The 25,000-nt window shown below is 47.8% G+C and overlaps 1 protein-coding gene across 1 annotated transcript in view; it reads right to left on the bottom strand.

Annotated features, from left to right (window-relative positions):
• Positions 1–1,202: 1,202 nt before the first annotated feature.
• The window catches only part of LOC138367690 (uncharacterized), a 26,698-nt gene continuing 2,900 nt past the window's right edge, over positions 1,203–25,000 (bottom strand). The window contains exon 2 of the mRNA XM_069329655.1: positions 1,203–1,593. Within this exon, the coding sequence (XP_069185756.1) occupies positions 1,203–1,593 (391 nt within the window). The remainder of the gene's footprint in view (positions 1,594–25,000) is intronic.

Below are 25,000 nucleotides of genomic sequence, written 5' to 3'. Positions count from 1 at the left end.
CAGTATTTTCCATGAGTATATTATCTCTCTCCTCTCCTTTCTATTGAGTACATTTAGAGAGCTTTTGAGACGATCCCAATAATTTAGGTGCTTTATCGCGTCTATGCGTGCCGTATATGTTCTCTGTATTCCCTCTTTTTCAGCAATCTCTCCTGCTCTGAAGGGGAAAGTGAGTACTGAGCAGTACTCAAGACGGAACAACACAAGTGACTTGAAGAGTACAACCATTGTGATGGGATCCCTGGATTTGAAAGTTCTCGTAATCCATCCTATCATTTTTCTGGCTGACGCAATATTTGCTTGGTTATGCTCCCTAAACGTTAGGTCGTCGGACATCATTATTTCCAAATCCTTGACATGCTGTTTTCCTACTATGGGCAGATTCAATTGTGTTTTGTACTCTGTATTATGTTTCAGGTCCTCATTTTTGCCGTACCTGAGTACCTGGAATTTATCACTGTTAAACATGCTGTTATTTTCTGCTGTCCAGTCGGAAACTTTGTTGACTTCTGCTTGTAGTTTATCAATGTCTTCATCAGAGGTAATTTTCATGCTGATTTTTGTATCACCTGCAAAGGATGACACAAAGCTGTGACTTGTATTTTTGTCTATATCTGATATGAGAACAAGGAACAGCAATGGTGCAAGGGTTGTACCTTGAGGTACAGAACTTTTAACTGCACCTGGATTCGATTTTATTTGATTGACTGTTACTCTTTGTGTTCTGTTCGACAGGAAACTGAGTATCCAGCGTCCTACTTTACCAGTTATTCCCATTGACCTCATTTTGTGTGCTATCACTCCATAGTCACATTTGTCGAATGCCTTTTCAAAGTCTGTTCCCCATTAATCGGAATTTTCTATTTTTTCTTAATTGTCAACATTTAATTGAATCCTCTCTCATTTACAGTTTTTTAGGGCTTGACCTGCGCCAGAAAACATTGTCTGGTTCCTAATTCAAATTCAAAAACTTTATTCAAAATAGTTTGCACAAATTAGTTACGTCGGAGTTCACAAATTGATAGTGATAACAGCCTACCTCATTTGTAATGAGTTTCCTTAATTGCCACTCCAATTACGGTCCTCGATATAGTAAATCGTTTTATTGTGAGTCTGACCTGGTAGGGGGGGGGCGATGGGCCTTGACTCACAGGAGTACTACTTCGGGTGGGGAGGGGGGGCTTGGATTCTGAGGCCAGCCTTCACTGGTTTGTGGCCAGGTCTGTGGCCAGGTCTGTGGCCAGGTCTGTGGCCTGGTCTGTGGCCAGGTCTGTGGCCAGGTCTGTGGCCAGGTCTGTGGCCAGGTCTGTAGCCAGGTCAGTAGCCAGGTCTGTGGCCAGGTCTGTGGCCAGGTCTGTGGCCAGGTCTGTGGCCAGGTCAGTAGCCAGGTCTGTAGCCAGGTCTGTAACCAGGTCTGTAGCCAGGTCTGTGGCCAGGTCTTTAACTAGGTCTGTAGCCAGGTCTGTGGCCAGGTCTGTAGCCAGGCCTGTGGCCAGGTCTGTGGCCAGGTCTGTGGACAGGTCTGTAGCAGGTCTGTGGCCAGGTCTGTGGCCAGGTCTGTGGCCAGGTCTGTGGCCAGGTCTGTGGCCTGGTCTGTGGCCAAGTCTGTGGACAGGTCTGTAGCAGGTCTGTGGCCTGGTCTGTGGCTAGGTCTGTGGACAGGTCTGTAGCAGGTCTGTGGCCTGGTCTGTGGCCAGGTCTGTGGACAGGTCTGTAGCAGGTCTGTGGCCTGGTCTGTGGCCAGGTCTGTGGCCAGGTCTGTAGCCAGCAGAAAAAAGCCAGAGGAGTTCAGCAAACGTGGCGAAAAAGACTAAAATGTTGCAGAAAATTGGGAGAAGTCTGAGAAGTTTGGCAACGCCACCAATGAAAGATGGCGGACGCCAGCGAGGAAAACTTTGTATTGTTGACGTGTTTGTGGCGCTAATGACGAGCGTGAAGTTTATCTTGTGTGTGTCAGGCAGGTGTTGTGGCAGGTGTTGCAGTTGTCTGGGGGTGTTGCCACAGTCAGTATGCAGCGGGTGTTGGGGTCATACTTCTTGTATGACCCCAACATGTAGTAGGCAACCATCAGTCTCAGGAGACTATGGAGTTGCGCTCTGGTTGTGTTACGGACCCGAGTCCAGCGTCCGAGCACGGAGCAGTGACGACAATGCCATCTGTGGGTCGGCTCCCGAAACCCCCTCCAAATGGACGAAGCCATCTAGTGAGGACAGGATATACCGGCCACAGGGGCTGGTTTCCCGTCTCAATCAGCTCATAACATAGCCGCTGCTGACCTCTGGTGAGGTGGCGCTTAGACAGCAATGCCATCTATGGAGTGGATAGGTGGACGTTGGTGTCTAAGCCTGTAAGTGAGGTGCCCTAGAGCGTCCCTAGTACTGATGACGTGTCTGATTACAGAGTCGATCTGGGACTGCTGTATTGGATGATGGATCAGTCTACCCAAGGCAGCCAAGGTCTCCACGTGTTTGCTGCAGAAGCTGTGAGTCACCCCCGGACGAACACTGTTGAGTGTGTTAGCCTGCCTGTGACGTGGCAGTACCAGGAATCGTCTTATCTGGGGGCTGGCTGGTGGAAGAGACTAGCCACTGTGATGCGGAGAGTGATCTGCAGAATCACACGAGGCTCCTGCCTAGGGCTTGCAACCCTAGTATCGGTCGTGGAGTGGCCTACACAGCGGAGCTGATCGGAACCTGCCAGCTACAGGCTGGATTTGTGGTTGAAGGCCTCCACGATGGTGCACCCAGTGGGACTGTGATTTGGCTGGCCTGTGGCTGGGGTAGACTCGCCGAGGGAATCAAAGGATTCATCGTGTGCCACGAAGAAGAGAACCAGGGCTACTCATCTTGAGCACCGTGGAGCATCCTGTGTCTTCAGAGGAAGACTAATTTGTATATAATAAGTGTAGTTATAGCAACCCCGCGTGTGACTGTGATATATTTATGGTGGTGGTAGCAATATATATACAAAAGCAGTGCATTTGTATCCCTTTCCCTTTAATTTAACTTGCGTTATGGAACGCATCCCTTGAAAGCCACTACTAGCTTGGGGCCGGATACCCAAACTCTAATAACATCAGAGAAGAACCCGGTTGCGACCCAATAGGGCCGTAACAGGTTGTCGGTCTGGAGTGGCCTCACCAGGGCGCAAAACCAGGGTTATCTTGAGAGGGTATCTTGAGATGATTTCGGGGCTTTAGAGTCCCCGCGGCCCGGTCCTTGACCAGGCCTCCACCCCCAGGAAGCAGCCGTGACAACTAACACCCAGGTACCTATTTTACTGCTAGGTAACAGGGGCATAGGGTGAAAGAAACTCTGCCCCATTGTTTCTCGCCGGCGCCTGGGATCGAACCCAGGACCACAGGATCACAGGTCCCTCGTGCTGTCCGCTCGGCCGACCGGCTCCCTGGTCAGGGTAGGTTGATTTTGACCCCAACATACCTTCCTGCCATCCCAAGAGTGATACACCACCATGGCTCTCCCAGCCACAGATACATCCCTCCATACCTCCCTCCCGTCTTCCCTCCCTCCATCTCCCCTCCCTCCTTCTCCTTCTGTCAGGTTACAGACTTTCTTCTCAAATCTGAACGTTATTTTGTTACCCATATGAGTACATGAGTGTTGGTGTTGAGACTGCTGTTAGCTGGCTGAGAGCGTCTCTCCCCGTAGCTCCCAGTGGACCTCACCCTGCTGGTCCGCCCTGGAACACCACCCGCATAGTGCTTAACAACCACCTCCTCAATTACTGATGGCTGAACTAGGGCGAACAAAATAATTGGTGCTCAGTTAATCCTCCTTCTGTTGACTTGGGAAAGTGTTTTCTGTGTGTTTGTGTATACTCACCAAGTTGTACTCCCCTAGATGTGTTTGTGGTACTCTTTGGTCCCGCCTCTCAACTGTCAATCAACTGGTGTACCGATTCCTGAGCCTACTGGGCTAAGGAACTGCTACATTTATTACATTTAAAACTGTGTATGGAGTCAGCCTCCACCACATCACTGACTAATGCATTCCACCTGTTAACTACTCTGACACTGAAAAAGTTCTTTCTAACGTCTCTGTGGCTCATTTGGGTACTCAGCTTCCACCTGTGTCACCTGGTTCGCATACCACCCGTGTTAAACAGTTTTTTTTTTATCTACTCTGTCAATTCCTCTGAGAATTTTGTAGGTGGTGATCATATCTCCCTTTACTCTTTTGTCTTCCAGTGTCTTGAGGTGCATTTCCCGCAGCCTTTCCTCGTAACTCATGCTTCTTAATTCTGGGACTAGTCTAGTGCCATACCTCTGAACTTTTTCCAGCTTCGTCTTGTGCTTGGCAAGGTACGGGCTCCATGCTGGGGCCGCATACTCCAGAATTGGTCTTACATATGTGGTATACAAGGTTCGGAATGATTCCTTACACAGGTTCCTGAAGTCTGTTCTGATGTTAGCCAGCCTCGCATATGCCGGAGGTGTAATTCTTTTTATGTGGGCATCAAGAGACAGGTTTGATGTGATATCAGCTCCTAGATCTTTCTCTCTGTCCGTTTCATGAAGTACTTCATCTCCTATTCGGTATCCTGTGTCTAGCCTCCTGTTTCCACCGCCTAGTTTCATTACCTTGCATTTACTCGAGTTGAACTTTAGTAGCCATTTGTCAGCCCATTCACTCAGTCTGTCAAGGTCATCTTGTAGCTTCCTACTATCGTCCTCTTTTTAATCCTCCTCATAATGTTTGCATCATCAGCAAACAATGAGAGGAGCGGTTCTATTCCCTCTGAGAGATCATTTATATATGTCAGAAAAAGTATAGGTCCAAGGACTGACCCCTGCGGGACTCTACTGGTGACGTCTCGTCAGTCTGAGACCTCACCCCTCACAGTGACTTGTCTCCTGTTGCTTAGGTACTCCTTTATAAAACGGAGTACCTTCCGTTTCACTCCTACCTGCATCTCCAGCTTTTACTCTAGCGTCTTGTGTGGTACTGCGTCAAAGGCTTTCTGGCAATCGAACAATATGCAGTCTGCCCATCCCTTTCTTTCTTGCCTGATTTTTGTTGCCTGGTCGTAGAATTCAATTAATCCTATGAGGCAGGACTTGCCATCACTGAACCCATGGTGATGCTGTGTTACAAAGTTCTTTCGCTCCAGATGTTCCACCAGCTTTCTTCGCACAATCTTCTCCATCAGCTTGCATGGTATGCAAGTTAGGAACACTGGCCTGTAGTTCAGAGCCTCCTGTCTATCCCCTTTCTTGTATATCGGGACTACATTAGCCGTCTTCCAAATTTTTGGCAGTTCCCCTGTTACCAGTGATTTGTTATACACCATGGAGAGTGGCAGGCACAGTGCTTTCGCTCCTTCCTTCAGTATCCAAAGGGAGATTCCATCTGGGCCTATAGCCTTTGATACATCCAAATCTAGCAACAGTTTCCTTACTTCCTCACTGGTAATCTCAAACTATTCTGGTGGGTCCTGGTTAATTATTCCTTCTCTTATCACTGAAACTTCTACTTTCTCTAATGTGAGTACCTCCTGGAATTTCTTAGGTTATTCTCAATTTCATTTCCTGTTCCTTTACTGTTTTTCTCCAACATTTCTTTGTCTTGTTTGCGATGTCATTTTCTTATTGCCTTTCTGTCTCTCTTCTCAACCTGACATTTTCATTCCTGGCACTCTGGTATCTTTCTCTGCTCTCAAGTGTTCTGTTATTTCTATAGTTTATCCAGGCATTTTACTTTTCTGCTTAGCTAGCCTACATCTCTGATTAAACCATGGATTGCTCATCTTCATTTCATCGTTTTCCTTTTCAATCGAGACAAACTTGTCTGCGGTCTCCTTACACCTGTGGGTGATGTAGTTCATCATGTCTTGTGCCGTCTTTCTCCTTAGCTGTTTCGCGTGTTATATCTGTTAGGATTTTTCTTATCTCCTCATAGTTTCCCTTTCAGAATGCCAGCCTTTTGTTTTCAGTACCCCTCCTCGAGTTTATTAAGCCTTCTTCAACCAGATACTCAAACGTCAGTGTGTGTGTGTGTGTGTGTGTGTGTGTGTGTGTGTGTGTGTGTGTGTGTGTGTGTGTGTGTGTGTGTGTGTGTGTGTGTAAGTGTGTGTGTGTGTGTACTTACCTAGTTGTACTTACCAAGTTGTGCTTGTGGGGGTTGAGCTCTGGTTCTTTGGTCCTGCCTCTCAACTGTCAATCAACTATTGTACAGGTTCCTGAGCCTACTGGACTCTATCATATCTACACTCGAAGCTGTGTATGGAGTCAGCCTCCACCACATCACTTCCTAATGCATTTCATTTGTCTACTACTCTGACACTGAAAAAATTCTTTCAAACGTCTTTAAGGCTCATTTGGGCACTCAATTTCCACCTGTGTCCCCTTGTGCGTAACGAATGGAGTTCCTCAAGGATTGGTGTTAGGACCAATTCTATTTCTAACTAGCTGTACGTGCTGCTGTGGCTCAATGTGAACGAGCAATCCTTCCCTGTCCCTCTGTCCTCCCCACAACTCCCCCCCCCTCCCCCATCCCCTCGTCCTCCCCTCCATTCCCAACTCACCCGTCCCCTCGTTCTCCCCACCATCCCCTACTCTCCTGTCCCCTAGTCCTTCCCATCATTCCCCACTCCCTCGTCCTATGCATTCCCAAATGATCTGAGTTCCAATCAGAAAAATGGGAACATCAGATGATCTGATATTCTCATCACTGAAAAACAAGAAGAACAGTTTAAAAAAGGAAATGAAAAACAATGAAAAAAATTGTAAATAAACTATTATCATGAAATGAACAGTATGGTAAACAACACAGCTCAATTCTAACGCAATGTCACACAAAATAATTAAATCAAAATGAAAATAAATAAAAATCTATAGAAATTCAATTTATCAATGCAATCGGAAACATTGAAATGGAATCGTAACATATTTAATATAGTGTGTGTTACTTTTACATGCAACAGATGGTGCTGTTTAAAAAAAAAATGTTTTTACTAGTAGGTATATAAAAACATATGCATATTTCGAATAAAACATTGTGTTTCAAAGTAATCAGTGAAGAACTGTCTGAAATTACAGCATGTGTTGCTATTATGTCCTACAGATGGCGCTGTTTTTCAAAAAAGCATGTTTTTACCTGTCACAGGTGTGGCATTTAGTAGATACGTAAAAACACTCACGTATTTGAATGCAACGTTTTGTCATAAGTTCAAAACATCAATAAAAAGGTTTTGGAGATTTTCCTTACATGAAAACTTACTTGAAAACCACTGTTTAAAAATAGCCTGTTTTTACCTGTCACAGACGTGGCATCTATATAATATGTATATAAAAACACGCTCATATGCGAATGGAATGTTGTATCAAATTTTCAAACCAGTCGGAGAAGAACTTTCAAAGATTAGCAATTTTGAACAAACGAACATCTACATTTTTATTTGTATAGACTAGGGGTACCCGGCCATGCGTTGCTGTGGCTCAGCAACGCATGTGCGTTGCTGAGCCACAGCAACCCACCCCTGTTTCCCAGTCCTCCCCCCCCCCCTACCCCATCTCCTCGTCCTCCCAACCATTCCTCACTCCCCCATCCCCACATCCTCCCAACCATTCCCCACTCCTCCGTCCCCTCGTTCTCCCCCACCATTCCCCCCTCCCCATCCCTTTGTCCTCCCCACCATCCCCCACTCCCTTGTCCCCTCGTCCTTCTAACCATTCCCCATTTCACTGTCCCCCTCGTACTCCCCACCGTCTCCCACTGCCCCGTCTTCTCGTCCTCTCTACCATTCCCCCCTTCCCTGTCCTTTCGACCTCCCCACCATCCCCCACTCCTCTTTCCCTTTGTCCTCCCCACTATTCTCCATTCCCTTGTCCTTCGTCCCCACCTTCCCCATCTCCTCATCCTCCCCACCATTACCCCCCAGCCCTGCCCCCTGGTCCTCCCCACCATCCCCCAATCCCGTCCCCTCGTCCTCCCCACCATTCCCCACTCCCTCGTCGAACACATTCGCAAATGATCTGATATTCCCATCAGAAAATTGGGAACGTCAAATGATCTGATGTTCCTATCATTGAAATATATGAAACACAGTTAAAAAACGAAATGAAAAAATGAAACTAAAAAAAAAAAACTATACTCATGAAATGAACGGTATGGTAAGCAGCACAGCTCTTTTCCAACGCAATGTCACAAAATAATTAAATAAAAATGACAATAAATTAAAATCTATGAAAATTCAATTTATCAATGAAATCAAAATCATTGAAATGGATTCATAACATATTTAGTATAACTTGTGTTGCTCTTATGTGCAACAGATGGCGTTTTTTTTTTTTAAATATGGTTTTACCTGTCACAGGTGTAGCATCTATACTTATACTCACGAAATGAACGGTATGGTAAACACAGGCCTTTCTCCAAACAAAGACCCAAAAGGGATTCCATGCATCCGCCGAACCCCCTGTTATGAATGAAAAACAGTTTACACACGACTCACAACTGATTTCGTTAGAGTACTTCGGCAACAAGTGCTTCACTGACGAATTATGTTCGAACCACAACTCTATAAGTGCTTCACCCACGCACTACAAATACAAATAATCACCAACAGAATCTAAACACCTAACCTAACCTATGCCTATATATGGATAATATGCTAATATATTATAATATTATTTTATTTGTGAGAAAATTCCTGTTTTGAATGAACAGCATGTAAAAGTTTATGAATGCGTCTGTGGGGTCAACTGTTGGATGTAATGGACTTGAGTCGAGGACGGGTTGGGTAAACAACACAGCTAATGCACTGTCACACAAAATAACTAAATAACAAAAAAATAGAAATCTATGAAAATTAAATATGTCAGTACAATCAGAAACAATGAAATGGAATCGTAATATATTTAGTATAGCATGTGTTGCTTTTACGTGCAACAGATGGTGCTGTTTCTTTAAAAAAGAATGTTTTTACCTGTCACAGGTTTGGCATCAATACTATTACTTTCAAAATAAACGATATAGTAAACACCACAGCTCAATTCCAACGCAATGTCATCCAAAATTAATTAAATCAAAATGAAAAAAGTCGAAATTTATGAAAATTAAATTTATCAATGCTATTGGAAACACTGAAATGGAATCATAACATATTTAGTACAGTGTATGTTGCTATCACGTGCAACAGATCGCGCTGTTTAAAAAAAAAAAAAGTTTTTACCTGTCTCAGATGAGACATCTATATAGTAGGTATAAAAAAACAGCTAACAGTTGTCTAACTCCCAGGTACCTATATACTGCTAGGTGAACAGAAGCATCAGGGTGAAAAAAACTCTGCCCTTCTGTGTCCGCCGGCGACGGGAATTGAATCCCGGACCACAGGACTAGTATCCAGCATGCTGCTCAGTCAGTCGTATGTGTGTGTGTGTGTGTGTGTGTGTGTGTGTGTGTGTGTGTGTGTGTGTGTGTGTGTGTGTGTGTGTGTGTGTGTGTATGTGTGTGTGTGTGTGTGTGTACTGGCATAGTTGTACTCACCTAGTTGTGCTTGCGAGGGTTGAGCATTAGCTCTTTGGTCCCGCCTCTCAACTTGGTTTGTGTACGTACAGGTGAACATATATTCGAGTACCTATATATGTGTGTGTACTCACCTATTTTAACCCACCTATTTGTGCTTGCAGGACCGAGCTGTGGCTCTTGACACCGCCTTTCTCCTTCCCTGTTTCCCCTCTTCCTTCACCTCCTTAACTTCCATCACCACCTTCTCTCCCTCCCTCTCCCGTCACCACCTTCCCTCCCCCCTTCTCCCGTCACCACCTTCCCTCCCCCCTTCTCCCGTCACCACCTTCCCTCCCACCTTCTCCCGTCACCACCTTCCCTCCCCCCTTCTCCCGTCACCACCTTCCCTCCCCCCTTCTCCCGTCACCACCTTCCCTCCCACCTTCTCCCGTCACCACCTTCCCTCCCTCCCCCCTTCTCCCGTCACCACCTTCCCTCCCCCCTTCTCCCGTCACCACCTTCCCTCCCTCCCACCTTCTCCCGTCACCACCTTCCCTCCCTCCCCCCTTCTCCCGTCACCACCTTCCCTCCCTCCCCCCTTCTCCCGTCACCACCTTCCCTCCCTCCCACCTTCTCCCGTCACCACCTTCCCTCCCTCCCCCCTTCTCCCGTCACCACCTTCCCTCCCTCCCACCTTCTCCCGTCACCACCTTCCCTCCCTCCCCCCTTCTCCCGTCACCACCTTCCCTCCCTCCCACCTTCTCCCGTCACCACCTTCCCTCCCTCCCACCTTCTCCCGTCACCACCTTCCCTCCCTCCCACCTTCTCCCGTCACCACCTTCCCTCCCACCTTCTCCCGTCACCACCTTCCCTCCCTCCCACCTTCTCCCGTCACCACCTTCCCTCCCTCCCACCTTCTCCCGTCACCACCTTCCCTCCCTCCCACCTTCTCCCGTCACCACCTTCCCTCCCACCTTCTCCCGTCACCACCTTCCCCCCCACCTTCTCCCGTCACCACCTTCCCTCCCTCCCCCCTTCTCCCGTCACCACCTTCCCTCCCTCCCACCTTCTCCCGTCACCACCTTCCCTCCCTCCCACCTTCTCCCGTCACCACCTTCCCTCCCACCTTCTCCCGTCACCACCTTCCCCCCCACCTTCTCCCGTCACCACCTTCCCTCCCTCCCCCCTTCTCCCGTCACCACCTTCCCTCCCTCCCTCCTTCTCCCGTCACCACCTTCCCTCCCTCCCACCTTCTCCCGTCACCACCTTCCCTCCCTCCCCCCTTCTCCCGTCACCACCTTCCCTCCCCCCTTCTCCCGTCACCACCTTCCTTCCCTCCCACCTTCTCCCGTCACCACCTTCCCTCCCACCTTCTCCCGTCACCACCTTCCCTCCCTCCCACCTTCTCCCGTCACCACCTTTCCTCCCTCCCCCCTTCTCCCGTCACCACCTTCCCTCCCTCCCCCCTTCTCCCGTCACCACCTTCCTTCCCTCCCCCCTTCTCCCGTCACCACCTTCCCTCCCTCCCACCTTCTCCCGTCACCACCTTCCCTCCCTCCCACCTTCTCCCGTCACCACCTTCCTTCCCTCCCACCTTCTCCCGTCACCACCTTCCCTCCCTCCCCCCTTCTCCCGTCACCACCTTCCCTCCCTCCCACCTTCTCCCGTCACCACCTTCCCTCCCTCCCACCTTCTCCCGTCACCACCTTCCCTCCCTTCCTCCTTCTCCCGTCACCACCTTCCCTCCCACCTTCTCCCGTCACCACCTTCCCTCCCCCCTTCTCCCGTCACCACCTTCCCTCCCTCCCACCTTCTCCCGTCACCACCTTCCCTCCCTTCCTCCTTCTCCCGTCACCACCTTCCCTCCCACCTTCTCCCGTCACCACCTTCCCTCCCTTCCTCCTTCTCCCGTCACCACCTTCCCTCCCACCTTCTCCCGTCACCACCTTCCCTCCCCCCTTCTCCCGTCACCACCTTCCCTCCCTCCCCCCTTCTCCCGTCACCACCTTCCCTCCCACCTTCTCCCGTCACCACCTTCCCTCCCTCCCCCCTTCTCCCGTCACCACCTTCCCTCCCACCTTCTCCCGTCACCACCTTCCCTCCCTCCCCCCTTCTCCCGTCACCACCTTCCCTCCCACCTTCTCCCGTCACCACCTTCCCCCCCACCTTCTCCCGTCACCACCTTCCCTCCCACCTTCTCCCGTCACCACCTTCCCTCCCTCCCACCTTCTCCCGTCACCACCTTCCCTTCCCCCCACCTTCTCATGGTTCATGGTTACTGGTCCATCGTTGCTGGTTCATGATTACTGGTTCACCGTTGCTGGTTCATGATTACTGGTTCACCGTTGCTGGTTCATGATTACTGGGTCACCGTTGCTGGTTAATAATTACTGTTTCACAGTTGGTGGTTCACGTTATCTGGTTCACGGTTCCTGGTTCATGTTTGCTATTGGTTATTAACATATCAGTGTTGGTGGTTGAGGGTGTGAGTGAGCAAGGAGCACCAGTGGGAGTGCTGGGAGGCGGCACACTCCCGCTCGGTAATAATGGAGCTGCTGCTGCTGCTGCTGCTGCTGCTGGTGCTGCTGCTGCTGCTGCTGCTGGTGCTGCTGCTGCTGCTGCTGCTGCTGCTGCTGCTGGTGGTGCGTCCACGAGGGCCGTTACCGCCGCCTGCAACTGCCGACAACACTTGCTCGTATGCTTATATGGTCACCCCCATGAGCTGCTGGGGCTTATGGCTCTACCTCTCTCTCACTCACACACACACACACACACACACACTTTGGCGGGGCCAAAGAGCCAGAGCTCAACCCCCGCAAGCACAACAAGGTGAGTACACACAGCCTTCCCTTTCCCCCCATGCCCTCCCCCCTTTACTGCCCCCCCAAACCCCCCCCTTCTACCCCATCACCCCAAACCTCCTCCTCTCATCCCCCTCAACCCTCCCCCTTTCACCCCCTCCAACCCTCCCCCTTTCACCCCCTCCAACCCTCCCCCTTTCACCCCCTCCAACCCTCCTCCTCTCACCCACTCCCCCTACCCTCCCCCTCCCCCCCCACCCCCCAAGCCCTTCCTCTTTTACCAGTCTCCCCTACCAGATCCTCCCAGCTCCCGCTCACCCCAGACCCCACAGGTCCTCCCCCCAGAGGAGAAGCAGAAAAGAGTCAGTTTCAGGGCAATGTACTCGAACATAGATGGGATCACAAGCAAGGCAAGTGAACTAAGGGAAGGAGCACAAGAAGTGAACCCAGATGTAGACTCACTGAAACAAAACTCTCTTGAATCATAACGAATACCGTGTTTCCTCAAGAGTACACAGTAATAAGGAAAGAGAGCGAAGGTAGAGGAGGAGGCGGAGTGGCCCTACTCATAAGAAAGGAATGGAATTTTAAGGAGATGGCCATCCTGGGCTGTGAGGGTTTCAGAGACTACATAGCAGGCACCATAACAATGGGAGGACCAAGAATAGTAGTAGCAGTAATATATAACCCTCCACCAAATGACAGAAGACCCAGTCAAGAGTACGAAAAACAACAACATGGCAGTTAACACTATAATTGAGAGGGCAGCCTCTGCTGCCTGTAGAAATAGATCCCACCTGCTCATCATGGGGAACTACAATCACGGAAGGATTGATTGGGAGAACAAGGAACCGCAAGGAGGCGAGGATACGTGGAGAGCCAAACTACTGGAGGTGGTGACTAGAAACTTCTTAACCCAGCATGTCAGAGAACCCACAAGGATGAGAGGAAATGACGAACCAGCGAGACTCGACCTGGTCTTCACCCTGAACGACTCTGACATAAGAAAAATCGATTTTGAGGCCCCAGTAGGAATGAGCGACCACAGTGTATTGGTGTTTGAGTACCTGATTGAAGAAGGGTTATTGAACTCGAGGAGGGATAACGAAACCAAAAGGTTAGCATACCGAAAGGGAAACTATGAGGAGATAAGAAAATTCCTAACAGATATAGCATGGGAAACAGAGCTCAGGGGAAAGACGGCCCAAGATATGATGGACTACATCACGCAAAAACGCAAGGACGCAGCAAACAAGTTTGTCCCAGCCCAAAAGGAAAACAGTGAAATGAAGATGAGAAACCCATGGTTTAATCAGAGATGTAGGCTAGCTAAGCAGCAAAGTAAAAGGGCATGGAGAAACTATAGGAATAACAGGACACTGGAGAGCAGTGAAAGATACCAGAATGCCAGGAAGGAATATGTCAGGATAAGAAGAGAAGCAGAAAGACAATACGAAAATGACATCGCAAGCAAGGCAAAGACTCAGCCTAAATTGTTGCATAGCCACATTAGGAGAAAAACAACAGTAAAGGAACAGGTTATGAAATTAAGGATAGGGGCAGAAGGATTCACTACAAACGACAAGGAAGTGTGTGAGGAACTGAATAAGAAGTTCCAAGAGGTCTTCACCTTAGAGCAAGGAGAAATCCCAGAGATAAGGGAGGGAATAGCTAACCAGGAACCACTGGAAGAGTTTGAGATTACCAGCGGGGAAGTAAGGAAGTGTTTGCTAGAGTTGGATGTGACAAAGGCTATAGGCCCAGATGGAATCTCCCCTTAGATACTAAAGGAAGGAGCAGAACTGTGCCTACCACTCTCCATAGTGTATAACAAATCACTGACAACAGGAGAACTGCCAGAAATTTGGAAAGCAGCTAACGTAGTCCCGATATACAAGAAAGGGGATAGACAGGAGGCACTGAATTACAGGCCAGTGTCCCTAACCTGCATACCATGCAAGCTGATGGAGAAGATTGTGCGAAGAAAGCTAGTGGAGCATCTGGAGCGAAAGAACTTTGTAACACAGCATCAACATGGATTCAGGGATGGCAGGTCCTGCCTCACAGGGTTACTTGAATTCTACGACCAGGCAACAAAAAGAAGGCAAGAAAGAGAAAAGTGAGTAGACTGCATATTTTTGGATTGTCAGAAAGCCTTTGATACAGTGCCACACAAGAGGCTAGTGAAAAAGCTGGAATGAAAGGGAAGGTACTCCGTTGGATACAGGAGTACCTAAGCAACAGGAGACAACGAGTCAGTGTGAGGGGTGAGGTCTCAGATTGGCGAGACGTTACGAGTGGTGTCCCGCAGGGGTCAGTCCTTGGACCTATACTGTTTCTGATATATGTAAATGATCTCCCAGAGGGTATAGAACCGTTTCTCTCAATGTTTGCCGATGATGCAAAAAATATGAGGAGGATTGAAACTGAGGACGATAGTAGGAGGCTACAAGATGACCTAGACAGACTGAGTGAATGGTTCAACAAATGGCTGTTGAAGTTCAACCCGAGTAAATGCAAAGTAATGAAACTAGGCAGTGGAAACAGGAGGCCAGACACAGGATACAGAATAGGTGGTGAAGTACTTAATGAAACGAACAGAGAGAAAGATCTAGGCGTTGATATCACACCAAACCTGTCTCCTGAAGCCCACATAAAAAGAATAACGTCTGCGGCATATGCGAAGCTGGCTAACATCAGAACAGCGTTCAGGAACCTGTGTAAGGAATCATTCAGAATCTTGTACACCACATATGTAAGACCAATCCTGGAGTATGTGGCCCCAGCATGGAGCCTGTACCCTGTCAAGCACAAGACGAAGCTGGAAAAAGTCCAAAGGTATGCCACTAGACTAGTCCCAGAACTAAGAGGCATCAGTTACGAGGAAAGGCTGCGGGAAATGCACCTTACGGCACTGGAAGACAGAAGAGTAAGGGGAGACATGATCACAACCTACAAAATCCTCAGAGGAATCGACCGGGTAAACAAGGATGAACCATTCAACACTGGTGGGACGCGAACAAGGGGACACAGGTGGAAACTGAGTACCCATATGAGCCAAAGAGACGTTAGAAGGAACTTTTTCAGTGTCAGAGTAGTTAACGGATGGAATGCATTAGGCAGTGATGTGGTGGAGGCTGACTCCATACACAGTTTTAAATGTAGATATGATAGAGCTCAGGAATCTGTACACCAGTTGATTGACAGTTGAGAGGCGGGACCAAAGAGCCAAAGCTCAACCCCCGCAAGCACAAATAGGCGAGTACAATTAGGCGAGTACACACACACACACACACACACACACACACACACACACACGACGGTTGAGAGGCGGGGTCAGAGAGAGACTTAGTTCAACCCCTTCAAGCACAACTAGGCGAGTACACACACGTGCGTGTGTGTGTGTGTGATGGATCAATAAAATGATGGACTGTTAGGGTCACTTAGGGCCAGTAATCAGGTTCTTGATGGATTAACCTCTTTTACTGTAACCGACCCCAAGTCGGTAGTATGCCTTCAAGAAATGGCCATATAGTGCAATAGAGAGACGGGGGGGGGGGGGGGGGGGATGATCAAACCACTATTCCCTTCACCAATATATTTACATTTCCACCAATCTATCTAACTAAAAATGAAAATGTTCGTTTGTGCATAACCGATAATCTCCGAAAGTTCTTCACCGATTAGTTTGAAATTTTGACACAACGTTCCATTCACATCCAAGCAAGTTTTTATATACATACTATATAGATGTCACGTCTGTGACAGTAAAAAAAAAAAACATGTTTTTTTCTGAAAAACTGTTTTTTCATGTGTTTTTCATGTGAGGGAAATCATCGAAACCTTTTTACGATTGCTTTGAAATTTTGACACAACGTTGCATTCGAATAGGCGCGTCTTTTTATATACCTACTATATAGATGCCACCCCTGTGACAGGTAAAAACATGCGTTTTTGAAAAACAGCGCCATCTGTTGCACATAACACCAACACATGCTATACTAAATATGTTACGATTCCATTTCAATGTTTCCGATGTCATTGATAAATTGAATTTTCATAAATTTCGATTTATTTTAATTTTGATTTAATTATTTTGTGTGATATTGCCTTGGAATTGAGCTGTGTTGTTTACCATACCGTTCAATTCGTGAATATAGTTTATTTTTTTATTTTTTCATTTTTTTTATTTCGTTTTTTGAACTGTTTATCTTATATTTCAGTGATGGGAACATCTGGGGCCAGATTCACGAAGCAGTTACGCAAGCACTTATGAACGTGTACATCGTTCCTAAATCTTTGATGGTTTTGGTTTCTTTTATTTACAGTTTACAAGCATGAAAACTTGCCAATCAACTGTTGTTATTGTTATAAACAGCCTCCTGGTGCTTCGGAGCTCATTAACTGTTTAATAATTGTAAACAAAGTTGCCAAAGATTGAGAAAAGATGTACAGGTTCATAAGTGTTTGCGTAACTTCTTCGTGAATCTAGCCCCAGATCATTTGATGTTCCCAATTTTCTGATGGGAACATCAGATCATTTGATCATCAGACGAGGGAGTGGGGAATGGTGGGGAGGACGAGGGGACGGGAGTGGGGGATGGTGGGGACAACGAGGGGACGGGGGAGGGGGGGTAATGGTGGGGAAGACTGGGAGACGGGAAGGTTGTTGTGAGCCATATGGGAGATAAAACAACTAATACAGGGGTAGCGAACCCCCTGGCAGAAGCCTCTAGCGACCGGCTAGCAGCGCTTCCCAACAGGCACCTCACTGTCGTCTGTTTCTCCCCTAAGCCAGTCCCGGGGGACGCCGATCTCTTCTAATACTACGTAATCAGTATCCAACACACTGCTTCAGATCGGCGGCGACTTACTTAGTCGTGTTCCAGGACTCAGTCGAGAGAACATAGGCTGCCCAAAGTAACCTGCCTTTCTCAGTACTGCTGCCTCCAGACGTCACCTCTGCGGACATAACACGTCATCAGTTAACAGGACGGTACACTGGGGAAACCAGGAGGTAACACTTACTCACCGGGGAGTTGATATTATGCACGTAGCACAACCTAGGTGGCACTGATCTTGATCTGTCACCTCACTAGAGGTCATCCATAACGACCTCTCTCTCTGAGCAAGGCCGGAAACCAGAGCCATTTAGCCGGTGTCACGCCCCCACCAATAGATGGCGTTGTCTCCATAGCGTCCAATATCAGCGGGGTTGGAGTGCAGCACATAGATGGCGCTGGAATTACCAGGCCACACTCAGACGGTGGTGACGAGTCCGTAACGTGGACCAATGAAATTATGGACCAAGGTAATGATGGACCAAGTAAATGATGGACCAAGTAAATGATGGACCAAGTAAATGATGGACCAAGGTAATGATGGACCAAGTAAATGATGGACCAAGTAAATGATGGACCAAGTAAATGATGGACCAAGTAAATGATGGGCCAAGTAAAACTGAGGTACAAAGAGAAAGAAGAGAGATTGATATCACCATCAAGGGTATAAAGTAGGAGAACGTATAATAAACAATGGTTCACTTGACAGTATCAGGAAGCAAGAGCACAAAGCAGGAGGGAGTGGAGGAAATAGAGAGGGCAATGGACAGAGGTAAATCGGAATAGATGCAACAGAGCCAGGAAAAATTACATAAACATAAGACAATTGTCAGAAAGAGACTATGAAAATTATATTGCCTCCAAAGCAAAGATCCAACCCAAACTCCTCCATTGCCATATAAGAAGGAAAATTACAGTGAATGACCAAATGACCAGGTTACGAAAAAGGGGAAGCCTGTATACAGAAAATGATGAAAAAAAAATGTGTGAATAGCTGTATGCCAGCTTCCATGGAGTGTTCACTACTGAGCCTGAACAACTCCCACAGTCAGATGAGGAAGCAGCCCCCTAATGAGAAACTACTAAATATTGAGGTAACAGCAGAAAAAGTAAGAATACAGGTAGCTACAGCTGGGAACTGGTCGGCCGAGCGGACAGCACACTGGGCATGTGATCCTGTAGTCCCGGGTTCGATCCCGGGCGCCGGCGAGAAACAATGGGCAGAGTTTCTTTTACCCTATGCCCCTGTTACCTAGCAGTAAAATAGGTACCTGGGTGTTAGTCAGCTGTCACGGGCTTCTTCCTGGGGGTGGAGGCCTGGTCGAGGACCGGGCCGCGGGGACACTAAAGCCCCGAAATCATCTCAAGATAACCTCAAGAAGACAGCATTACTGGATGTAACTAAAGCTTCTATGCAAGACAGAGTATCACCACGGAAGTTAAAAGAATCAGCACAGGCCCTCGGCATACCTCTAACATTAATTTTTAATGTCACATACACTTATAATCAGCTGCTGGAAGAAAGTAAATGTGGTACAAATCTACAAGAAAGAAGATAGAGACGAGGCACTGAATTGCACACCAGTGTCGCTCACAAGCATCACTTGCAAAAGAACTTGAAAGAATTAAAAGGTTAAGACTAGTTGCTCACCTAGAAAGAATTAGGTTTGTAAATAAACAACAACACGGCTTTAAGGAAGGGAAATCATGCCTGACGAACCTCCTGGAGTTTTATGATAAGGTCACGAAAATTAGGCAAGACAGAGAAGGATGGGCAGATTGCATAATTTTGGACTAACACAAAGCCTTTGATACAGTACAACACATAAGGCTATTATGCAAACTTGAGAGGCAGGCGGGAGTAGACGAAAATGCACTATCATGGGTAAGGAATTACCTGACAGACAGGTCCAAGAGAGTGACAGTGAGGGGGCGAGGAGTCGGACTGGCGTAGAGTAACAAGCGGGGTGCCTCAAGGATCGGTGCTGGGACCCATACTATTCCTCATTTTTGTAGATGACTTGACTGCAGGAGTTGAGTCTTATAGGTCAATGTTAGCAGATGATGCAAAATTAATGAGGAGGGTTACATAAGAAAAAAAGTAACTGCAGAAGGCCTATTGGCCCATAAGAGGACGCTTGTATGATGCCACCCAATCCCACTCATACACATGTTCAACCCACGCTTTAAACAGTCAAGGGACCCCACCTCCATCACATTACATGATAATTTCCACAATGTGAGAGGTTATGTCAGCTGGAGCTCTGATAGTAGTAATATTATCACAGTAATAATGGAAGGTGTAGTGAAGGAACTGATGAATCTAGTTGGAGCTCTGAGGACAGAGTGGGATTCCCTACAGGAGGAGGTAAGACAGCTGAAACAACATCAGGGAGAAACAAAGAAGGAGGCGAGTATTATAAAGACCTCGTCTTGGAATGTCGTAAAGGACAGGGGTCTTATGAAGACTTTGACAAAGTCTTCATAAGTCCTTAGGATATCCTACAGATATCCTAAGGACTTTTAACTCATTCGCGGTGTTGGAGGACGAGTGCTGTAGGGAGGCTGCAGTTCACTCGAAAGTCAAGGCAACGAAGGGAGCGCAGGTCCTTCAAGGTGCTCACAAAGTAAAGGAAGTACCTAAGCGAATTTTGGTTATGGGAGATTCCCAGGTGAGGTATATGGATAGAACTTTTTTGTGCCAAAGATAGGGGAACAGGTTTAGGGTTCCGGGAGCAGAGATTGGTGATATTGTTAACAACATGAATGGTATTATGGATGGAAATGGGAACAAACCCATTATTTGTATCAGTGCCGATGGAAATGATGTTGATCGAGTTAGGAGTGAGGCACTGATACAGAGGTGTAAGACAACCATAGAAATAGTTAGGAGTAAAGGAGAAATCCCGATCATATGTGGCATTCTTCCAAGAAAGGGAGTTCAAAATTGGATGGTTTTTGAAGGCACTTGGTATCAATTGCCGACTTAACAAATATTGCAAATCGAAAGCAATAGAAGACATGAACCCAGCGATAGGTGACGTAAAAAGGGATTTCGATGTGGATTCAAAATATAACCTATTTAATAATATTCTAAGCAAAGCCCAGGAACGTAGTATACCATACAAATTGATTAGATCAAATAATAATGACCCCTACTAGTAATGGAGCTTGGATTAAAAATGGGGAAGTCAGTTTAGAACAAGAATTCGAAACACTGATTTGAAATATTAAAACACTAGATAAGGAGGGCAAAAAAGAAACTATGAAGTTCTCATACCAGAGCAAGCAAAGAGAAATCCTAAGAGGTCTTTTCAGTTATATCGAACAAAGATTAGGGAAAGGATAGGTCCATTAAAAACTGAGACAGGTCAGATAACTAATAATGACGAAGAGATGAGTAGTATTTTTAATAAATATGTTATTTATGGACAACGAGGACAGGTTGACTAGTTTAGCAGTTACCAGGGAGGATGTTATTGAACAAATAGCAAAACTCAAACCTAACAAATCCCCAGGACCGGATGAAGTGTTTGCCAGGGTGCTTAAAGAATGCAAGGAGGAGCTTTTTGAGCCACTGTCTACCATATTTAATAAATCAATAGAGTCAGGCACTGTCTACCATATTTAATTAATCAATAGAGTCAGGCAGAGTGCCAGAGTCGTGGAAGGTTGCTAATGTGGTACCAATTTTTAAGAAAGGAGATAGATCACTTGCGTCAAATTATCGGTCGATTAGCCTAACGTCTATTGTGGGAAAGTTTCTTGATTTGATAATTGCAAATGCAATTCGTCTTCATCTTGAAAAACATATATTAATAAATGATTCACGAAATGGTTTTACAAATGGCCGTTCATGTTTAACAAACTTTCTATCATTTCATTCCAGCATAGTTGAAGCAGTTGATAGTGGTAAGGATTGTGATGTTGTGTACCTTGACTTTATCAAAGTTTTTGATACAGTGCCATATGAGACTGATTAAAAAGATAGAGGCTCATGGTATTGGGGGTGCTATATTAAGTTGGATTAGGGCATGGTACCAAAGGAAACAAAGTGTTAGTATAAATAGGGTTAAGTCAGAGTGGGATAATGTTGTTAGTGGAGTACCTCAGGGCTCTGTCCTGGGACCTCTGTTGTTTATAATATATATAAATGATTTAGATTCAGGTTTGAGTAGTAACATTTGCAAATTTGCTGATGATACAGAAATCGGGAGGGAAATAAACACGGAAGAAGACTCACTATCACTTCAAGTTGATCTAAATAGGGTTTTGAAATGGACAAAAGAGTGGCAGATGCAGTTTAATGCTGATAAATGTAACGTTCTGAGGCTAGGTAATGATGATAGAGTTACAAGATACGAGCTAGATGGTGTTGAGATTGCGAAGTCGGATTGCAAAAAGGAATCTGGGAGTTATGATTAGTAAGAACTTAAAACCAAAAGATCAATGCTTGAATGTTCGTAATAAGGCAAATAGGACACTGGGATTTATTAATCGCAGCGTTAGTAACAAGACACCTGGTGTTGTTCTTCAGCTATATCTTGCTCTGGTTAGGCCCCATTTAGATTATGCAGTTCAGTTTGGTCGTCTTATTTCTATGTATACATGTTCTACATATGTACTTTTACCTGAATAAACATTTTGAATTTCACAAACGATATTTGCATTTTGCAAACGGTAATTTTGCATTGCTTTGCATTGAAGGGTAATGAAGGTGAAGTTTAGGGTAGGTGGTGAAGGGTAGGGAAGGTGTTGAAGGGTAGGGAAGGTGGTGAAGGGTAGGCAAGGTGGAGAAGGGTAGGGTAGGTGGTGAAGGGTAGGGTAGGTGGTGAAGGGTAGGGAAGGTGGTGAAGGGTAGAGAAGGGGGTGAAGGGTAGGGAAGGTGGTGAAGGGTAGGGAAGGTGGTGAAGGGTAGGGAAGGTGGTGAAGGGTAGGGTAGGTGGTGAAGGGTAGGGTAGGTGGTGAAGGGTAGGGAAGGTGGTGAAGGGTAGAGAAGGTGGTGAAGGGTAGGGAAGGTGGTGAAGGGTAGGGAAGGTGGTGAAGGGTAGGGAAGGTGGTGAAGGGTAGGGTAGGTGGTGAAGGGTAGGGTAGGTGGTGAAGGGTAGGGAAGGTGGTGAAGGGTAGAGAAGGTGGTGAAGGGTAGGGAAGGTGGTGAAGGGTAGGGAAGGTGGTGAAGGGTAGAGAAGGTGATGAAGGGTAGGGTAGGCGGTGAAGGGTAGGGAAGGTGGTGAAGGGTAGGGAAGGTGGTGAAGGGTAGGGAAGGTGGTGAAGGGTAGGGAAGGTGGTGAAGGGTAGGGAAGGTGGTGAAGGGTAGGGAAGGTGGTGAAGGGTAGGGAAGGTGGTGAAGGGTAGGGAAGGTGGTGAAGGGTAGGGAAGGTGGTGAAGGGTAGGGAAGGTGGTGACGGGTAGGGAAGGTGGTGAAGGGTAGGGTAGGTGGTGAAGGCTAGGGTAGGTGGTGAAGGGTAGGGAAAGTGGTGAAGGGTTGAGAAGGTGGTGAAGGGTAGGGTAGGTGGTGAAGGGTAGGGAAGGTGGTGAAGGGTAGAGAAGGTGGTGAAGGGTAGGGTAGGTGGTGAAGGGTAGGGAAGGTGGTGAAGGGTAGGGAAGGTGGTGAAGGGTAGGGTAGATGGTGAAGGGTAGAGAAGGTGATGAAAGGTAGGGAAGGTGGTGAAGGGTAGGGAAGGTGGTGAAGGGTAGGGTAGATGGTGAAGGGTAGAGAAGGTGGTGAAGGGTAGGGAAGGTGGTGTAGGGTAGGGCAGGTGGTGAAGGGTAGGGAAGGTGGTGAAGAGTAGGGAAGGTGGTGAAGGGTACGGAAGGTGGTGAAGGGTAGGGAAGGTGGTGAAGGGTAGGGTAGGTGATGAAGGGTAGGGAAGGTGGTGAAGGGTAGGGAAGGTGGTGAAGGGTAGGGAAGGTGGTGAAGGGTAGGGTAGGTGGTGAAGGGTAAAGTAGGTGGTGAAGGGTAGGGAAAGTGGTGAAGGGTAGAGAAGGTGGTGAAGGGTAGGGTAGGTGGTGAAGGGTAGGGAAGGTGGTGAAGGGTAGAGAAGGTGGTGAAGGGTAGGGTAGGTGGTGAAGGGTAGGGAAGGTGGTGAAGGGTAGGGTAGATGGTGAAGGGTAGAGAAGGTGGTGAAAGGTAAGGAAGGTGGTGAAGGGTAGGGAAGGTGGTGAAGGGTAGGGTAGATGGTGAAAGGTAAGGAAGGTGGTGAAGGGTAGGGAAGGTGGTGAAGGGTAGGGTAGATGGTGAAGGGTAGAGAAGGTGGTGAAGGGTAGGGAAGGTGGTGTAGCGTAGGGTAGGTGGTGAAGGGTAGGGTAGGTGGTGAAGGGTAGGGAAGGTGGTGAAGGGTACGGAAGGTGGTGAAGGGTAGGGAAGGTGGTGAAGGGTAGGGTAGGTGATGAAGGGTAGGGAAGGTGGTGAAGGGTAGGGAAGGTGGTGAAGGGTAGGGAAGGTGGTGAAAGGTAGGGAAGGTGATGAAGGGTAGGGAAGGTGGTGAAGGGTAGGGAAGGTGGTGAAGGGTAAGGAAGGTGGTGAAGGGTAGGGAAGGTGGTGAAGGGTAGGGAAGGTGGTGAAGGGTAGGGAAGGTGGTGAAGGGTAGGGAAGGTGGTGAAGGGTAGGGAAGGTGGTGAAGGGTAGGGAAGGTAGTGAAGGGTAGGGAAGGTGATGAAGGGTAGGAAAGGTGGTGAAGGGTAGGGAAGGTGGTGAAGGGTAGGGTAGGTGGTGAAGGGTAGGGAAGGTGGTGAAGGGTAGGGAAGGTGGTGAAGGGTAGGAAAGGACGTGAAGGGTAGGGAAGGTGAAGAAGGGTAGGGAAGGTGGTGAAGGGTAGGAAAGGTGGTAAAGGGTAGGGAAGGTGGTGAAGGGTAGGGTAGGTGGTGAAGGCTAGGAAAGGTGGTGAAGGGTAGGAAAGGTGGTGAAGGGTAGGGAAGGTGGTGAAGGGTAGGGAAGGTAGTGAAGGGTAAGGTAGGTGATGAAGGGTAGGGAAGGTGATGAAGAGTAGGAAAGGTGGTGAAGGGTAGGGAAGGTGATGAAGGGTAGGGAAGGTGGTGAAGGGTAGGAAAGGTGGTGAAGGGTAGGGAAGGTGGTGAAGGGTAGGGTAGGTGGTGAAGGGTAGGGAAGGTGGTGAATTGTAGGGAAGGTAGTGAAGGGTAAGGAAGGTGATGAAGGGTAGGGAAGGTGATGAAGGGTAGGAAAGGTGGTGAAAGGTGGTGAAAGGTGGTGAAAGGTAGGGAAGGTGATGAAGGGTAGGGAAGGTGGTGAAGGGTAGGAAAGGTGGTGAAGGGTAGGGAAGGTGGTGAAGGGTAGGGTAGGTGGTGAAGGGTAGGAAAGGTGGTGAAGGGTAGGGAAGGTGGTGAAGGGTAGGGTAGGTGGTGAAGGGTAGGGAAGGTGGTGAAGGGTAGGGAAGGTGGTGAAGGGTAGGGAAGGTGGTGAAGGGTAGGGAAGGTGGTGAAGGGTAGGGAAGGTGGTGAAGGGTAGGGAAGGTGGTGAAGGGTAGGGAAGGTGGTGAAGGGTAGGGAAGGTGGTGAAGGGTAGGGTAGGTGGTGAAGGGTAGGGAAGGTGGTGAAGGGTAGGGAAGGTGGTGAAGGGTAGGGAAGGTGGTGAAGGGTAGGGAAGGTGGTGAAGGGTAGGGAAGGTGGTGAAGGGAAGGGAAGGTGGTGAAGGGTAGGGAAGGTGGTGAAGGGTAGGGAAGGTGGTGAAGGGTAGGAAAGGTGGTGAAGGGTAGGGTAGGTGGTGAAGGGTAGGGAAGGTGGTGAAGGGTTGGGAAGGTGGTGAAGGGTAGGGAAGGTGGTGAAGGGTAGGGAAGGTGGTGACGGGTAGGGAAGGTGGTGAAGGGTAGGGAAGGTGGTGAAGGGTAGGGAAGGTGGTGAAGGGTAGGGTAGGTGGTGAAGGGGAGGGTAGGTG

Source organism: Procambarus clarkii, chromosome 23, assembly GCF_040958095.1.
Source record: "Procambarus clarkii isolate CNS0578487 chromosome 23, FALCON_Pclarkii_2.0, whole genome shotgun sequence".
Classification (NCBI taxonomy): domain Eukaryota; kingdom Metazoa; phylum Arthropoda; class Malacostraca; order Decapoda; family Cambaridae; genus Procambarus; species Procambarus clarkii.
The sequence above is the reverse complement of the archived record's forward strand: the minus strand, read 5'-3'. Positions and strand labels throughout refer to the sequence as shown.